This window comes from Amphiprion ocellaris, chromosome 17, assembly GCF_022539595.1.
Source record: "Amphiprion ocellaris isolate individual 3 ecotype Okinawa chromosome 17, ASM2253959v1, whole genome shotgun sequence".
Taxonomy (NCBI): Eukaryota; Metazoa; Chordata; class Actinopteri; family Pomacentridae; genus Amphiprion; species Amphiprion ocellaris.
The window spans coordinates 273,298-279,297 of NC_072782.1; the positions used below are offsets into that span (position 1 = coordinate 273,298).

The 6,000-nt window shown below is 38.1% G+C and overlaps 1 protein-coding gene across 11 annotated transcripts in view; it reads left to right on the top strand.

Annotated features, from left to right (window-relative positions):
* The window catches only part of LOC111573549 (protein unc-13 homolog B-like), an 81,660-nt gene extending 77,074 nt beyond the window's left edge, over positions 1 to 4,586 (top strand). For 3 of the 11 annotated variants that reach the window (XM_055019134.1, XM_055019136.1, XM_055019137.1), the window contains 4 exons: positions 1,133 to 1,280; positions 1,474 to 1,530; positions 1,683 to 1,775; positions 2,626 to 4,584. In XM_055019134.1, the coding sequence (XP_054875109.1) occupies positions 1,133 to 1,280; positions 1,474 to 1,530; positions 1,683 to 1,775; positions 2,626 to 2,789 (462 nt within the window). In that variant the 3' untranslated portion in view covers positions 2,790 to 4,584. Of the gene's footprint in view, positions 1 to 1,132; positions 1,281 to 1,473; positions 1,531 to 1,682; positions 1,776 to 2,625 lie in introns of all 11 variants that reach the window. The other 8 variants (XM_055019135.1, XM_055019139.1, XM_055019140.1 and 5 more) reach the window with 7 other exon arrangements.
* The last annotated feature ends 1,414 nt before the right edge of the window (positions 4,587 to 6,000 follow it).

Below are 6,000 nucleotides of genomic sequence, written 5' to 3' on the forward strand. Positions count from 1 at the left end.
TCAGCAGGTTAGGACCACATTTACATGGGTTGGAGAATTTATTTGTTTATGTATTTATTGGGACGGGACAGTGCATATTAATGAACATACAGTCTTATAACAGTTTACACCAGGTTGCAGTAAATACCATTTAGCACGAGGCAAATTTCCATCCGTTGTCCCACACATAGAAGAAAAAAAAATAATACAGCGTTACAGACGTATAAAAAACAATCTAGTAAAACAAAGACATGACAATAAATACTGACAGGGTTGAACCTGCCCTAAAGTGCTACTATTTTAGAAAAGTGCTTTCTAGGCAGAGCCTATCATAAAGAGGTGATAGTTAAAGAGCCTGAATTCCTCCATGTGAACACGTTAGATTTTCATCATTATTGTGATCAGGCATGTGTTCTACTGTCTCGTAAAACTGATAAAAGTAGAGCTTTCTCTGATAGCTGGGGGGAAAGTATTCCAGTTATTCTGTGCAAAGGAGGACTTTCTAAATTTTACTTCACAGTCACCCCTTGTGGCTGACCTCGTACTAGCAATACCATTTTTCTTTTTGTTAAAATCCTCCAGGGGTGGTGGGTTCATCCCATTCAGAGATTTATAGATTAAACAAGCACTTTTAAATGATTTGAAGCTCTCAAACTTAGAACGTCTGGAGGACGGAGTGAATGAAGGGAGCAAAATTATCAAGAAAGATTCTAATCAATCAGATTATTATTATTAGTAGTAGTAGTAATAGTATTTATAGGGCATGTTTCATACAGATGAAATGCAATACAAAGTGCTTTACAGACCAAAGGTGAAATAAAAGAGAAAATTCATAAACACTAATTAAAACTCATAAATCTGTTCTTTTGCTGGTAAATCCAGAGCCTCTGCTGTGTTTCAGTAGATTATTATTATATATTAGATATTTATTGAATTTCCCTTTGGGGATTAATAAAGTTATTGTATTTTATTGACTATGTCATCATTTTAAACAGTAATTCTGGTTTCATCAGGACTTCTTGTTTAATTAACTTCTCTATGAAGACAGTTTTCCCCCAATATAAAATGAAGCAGCTTGTAGCTCTGAAATATGTCATGCTATTCTGATGAGAACATTGTAAACTTCCTCCCTGATCCCTGTGGTTCCTTGCAGCAATACTTCCATGCAGGAGGAAACGGCTTGAAGAAGACCTTCCTGGATAAGAGTCCTGAGTTGTCTTCCCTCCGTCACGCCCTGTCGCTCTACACTCAGACCACCGACACTCTCATCAAGACCTTTGTGATGTCTCAACACGCTCAAGGTAGTCCATCTGGTCCTGAATCATCTCCAGCATGGACCAGCAGAGGGCGCTGTGTGAACAGAACTACCAGGAGGAGGTTCCTTCTCCTGGTTCCACTGAATGTTTCTGCTGTATTTAGTTAAAGTGATTTGAAGCCTCAGCATGTTGACCTGTTACTGCTTCTTCTCTTTATCTCCTGCTGCCTCTGTGCCAGTGCACAATGGGAGGGGTATTAGATTTACCCCCAGTGAGAAAACACAGCCCAGCAGGGGTAGGTTCCACTCAGATCCTTCCTCCCCTTGTACCGGTCCGTCCTGCAGCATCTCCCCTCTATCCCCCTCTGTTCCTTCTGACTGCATGATGAATCTCTGATCCTCTGAGGGACCAGATGAAGTTCTCTGCATGTTTCTGGCTTTAAATCAGGTCCAGGAGTGGAGAACCCCATCGGGGAGGTCTCGGTCCACATTGAGCTGCACACTCATCCCTCCAGCGGAGAACGGAGAGCTACTGTCAGAGGTCAGTGTGACCTTTAGAATGTGGTGTTTCATTTAAAACAGTGTTGGTTCCCCTGATTACATCTCCTGGTTCCATCTCCTGGTTCTATCTCCTGGTCTGTGTGGTTCTCCTGGTTCCATCTCCTGGTTCCATCTCCTGGTTTGTATGGTTCTCCTGGTTCCATCTCCTGGTCTGTATGGTTCTCCTGGTTCCATCTCCTCGTCTGTATGGTTCTCCTGGTTGCATTTCCTGGTTCTATCTCCTGGTCTGTATGGTTCTCCTGGTTCCATCTCCTGGTTCCATCTCCTGGTCTGTATGGTTCTCCTGGTTTCATCTCCTGGTCTGTATGGTTCACCTGATTCCATTTCCTGGTTCTATCTCCTGGTCTGTATGGTTCTCCTGGTTTTATCTCCTGGTTCCATCTCCTGGTCTGTATGGTTCTCCTGGTTTTATCTCCTGGTTCCATCTCCTGGTCTGTATGGTTCTCCTGGTTCCATTTCCTGGTTCTATCTCCTGGTCTGTATGGTTGTCCTGGTTCCATCTCCTGGTCTGTATGGTTCTCCTGGTTCCATTTCCTGGTTCCATCTCCTGGTCTGTATGGTTCTCCTGGTTCCATTTCCTGGTTCTATCTCCTGGTCTGTATGGTTCTCCTGGTTCCATTTCCTGGTTCTATCTCCTGGTCTGTATGGTTCTCCTGGTTTTATCTCCTGGTTCCATCTCCTGGTCTGTATGGTTCTCCTGGTTCCATTTCCTGGTTCTATCTCCTGGTCTGTATGGTTCTCCTGGTTTTATCTCCTGGTTCTATCTCCTGGTCTGTATGGTTCTCCTGGTTCCATTTCCTGGTTCTATCTCCTGGTCTGTGTCGTTCCAGTGGTCGTGGCCCGGGATCTGAAGTGGCAGACATCTGGCATGTTCCGGCCCTTCGTGGAGATCACCATGATCGGACCGCACCTCGCCGACAGGAAGCGGAAGTTCCAGACCAAATCCAAGAACAACAGCTGGTCGCCCAAATTCAATGAGTCCTTCCAGTTGTGAGTTCTGAAGAGGAAACAGCTGCAGGAAGCTTCTCTGGGTGTTTTTGTTGTTTTTTGTTGTTTTATTTTCCAGTAGTGACCTCGCTGGCTTTAGAAGACTGCATCCTTTCTGTTTCCAGTTTCTGTTCCATTCTAATTATTTTATCTAACAGTGCTGTCTGTTGGGTCTTTATTTATCACCGGATAGAATCATTTACTGCATTTATTGCTGCATTAGGGAATTATTTATCACTGGATAGAAACATTTACTGCATCTATCGCTGCATTATTTATCACTGGATAGAATCATTTACTGCATCTATCTCTGCATTATTTATCACTGGATAGAATCATTTACTGCATCTATCTCTGCATTATTTATCACTGGATAGAATCATTTACTGCATCTATCTCTGCATTATTTATCACTGGATAGAATCATTTACTGCATCTATCGCTGCATTATTTATCACTGGATAGAATCATTTACTGCATTTATTGCTGCATTATTTATCACTGGATAGAATCATTTACTGCATTTATTGCTGCATTAGGGAATTATTTATCACTGGATAGAAACATTTACTGCATCTATCGCTGCATTATTTATCACTGGATAGAATCATTTACTGCATCTATCTCTGCATTATTTATCACTGGATAGAATCATTTACTGCATCTATCTCTGCATTATTTGTCACTGGATAGAATCATTTACTGCATCTATCTCTGCATTATTTATCACTGGATAGAATCATTTACTGCATCTATCGCTGCATTATTTATCACCGGATAGAATCATTTACTGCATTTATTGCTGCATTAGGGAATTATTTATCACTGGATAGAAACATTTACTGCATCTATCGCTGCATTATTTATCACTGGATAGAATCATTTACTGCATCTATCTCTGCATTATTTATCACTGGATAGAATCATTTACTGCATCTATCTCTGCAATTTTTATCACTGGATAGAATCATTTACTGCATCTATCGCTGCATTATTTATCACTGGATAGAATCATTTACTGCATTTATTGCTGCATTAGGGAATTATTTATCACTGGATAGAAACATTTACTGCATCTATCGCTGCATTATTTATCACTGGATAGAATAATTTACTGCATCTATCTCTGCATTATTTATCACTGGATAGAATCATTTACTGCATCTATCGCTGCATTATTTACCACTGGATAGAATCATTTACTGCATCTATCGCTGCATTATCACTGGATAGAATCATTTACTGCATCTATCTCTGCATTATTTATCACTGGATAGAATCATTTACTGCATCTATCTCTGCATTATTTATCACTGGATAGAATCATTTACTGCATCTATCGCTGCATTATTTATCACTGGATAGAATCATTTACTGCATTTATTGCTGCATTATTTATCACTGGATAGAATCATTTACTGCATTTATTGCTGCATTAGGGAATTATTTATCACTGGATAGAAACATTTACTGCATCTATCGCTGCATTATTTATCACTGGATAGAATCATTTACTGCATCTATCTCTGCATTATTTATCACTGGATAGAATCATTTACTGCATCTATCTCTGCATTATTTATCACTGGATAGAATCATTTACTGCATCTATCTCTGCATTATTTATCACTGGATAGAATCATTTACTGCATTTATTGCTGCATTAGGGAATTATTTATCACTGGATGGAAAGATTTACTGCATCTATCGCTGCATTATTTATCACTGGATAGAATCATTTACTGCATCTATCTCTGCATTATTTATCACTGGATAGAATCATTTACTGCGTCTATCGCTGCATTATATATCACTGGATAGAATCATTTACTGCATCTATCTCTGCATTATTTATCACTGGATAGAATCATTTACTGCATCTATCTCTGCATTATTTATCACTGGATAGAATCATTTACTGCATCTATCTCTGCATTATTTATCACTGGATAGAATCATTTACTGCATCTATCGCTGCATTATTTATCACTGGATAGAATCATTTACTGCATTTATTGCTGCATTATTTATCACTGGATAGAATCATTTACTGCATTTATTGCTGCATTAGGGAATTATTTATCACTGGATAGAAACATTTACTGCATCTATCGCTGCATTATTTATCACTGGATAGAATCATTTACTGCATCTATCTCTGCATTATTTATCACTGGATAGAATCATTTACTGCATCTATCTCTGCATTATTTGTCACTGGATAGAATCATTTACTGCATCTATCTCTGCATTATTTATCACTGGATAGAATCATTTACTGCATCTATCGCTGCATTATTTATCACCGGATAGAATCATTTACTGCATTTATTGCTGCATTAGGGAATTATTTATCACTGGATAGAAACATTTACTGCATCTATCGCTGCATTATTTATCACTGGATAGAATCATTTACTGCATCTATCTCTGCATTATTTATCACTGGATAGAATCATTTACTGCATCTATCTCTGCAATTTTTATCACTGGATAGAATCATTTACTGCATCTATCTCTGCATTATTTATCACTGGATAGAATCATTTACTGCATCTATCTCTGCATTATTTATCACTGGATAGAATCATTTACTGCATCTATCTCTGCATTATTTATCACTGGATAGAATCATTTACTGCATCTATCGCTGCATTATTTATCACTGGATAGAATCATTTACTGCATTTATTGCTGCATTATTTATCACTGGATAGAATCATTTACTGCATTTATTGCTGCATTAGGGAATTATTTATCACTGGATAGAATCATTTACTGCATCTATCTCTGCATTATTTATCACTGGATAGAATCATTTACTGCATCTATCTCTGCATTATTTGTCACTGGATAGAATCATTTACTGCATCTATCTCTGCATTATTTATCACTGGATAGAATCATTTACTGCATCTATCTGCTGCATTATTTATCACTGGATAGAATCATTTACTGCAGTTTAGTTGCTGGCATTAGGGAATTATTTATCACTGGATAGAAACATTTACTGCATCTTATCGCTGCATTATTTATCACTGGATAGAATTCATTTACAGCATCTATCTCTGCATTATTTATCACTGGAATAGAATCATTTACAGCATCTATCTCTGCAATTTTTATGACTGGATAGAATCATTTACTCGCATCTATCTGCTGCATTATTTTATCACTGGATAGAATCATTTACTGCATTTATTGCTGCATTAGGGAAT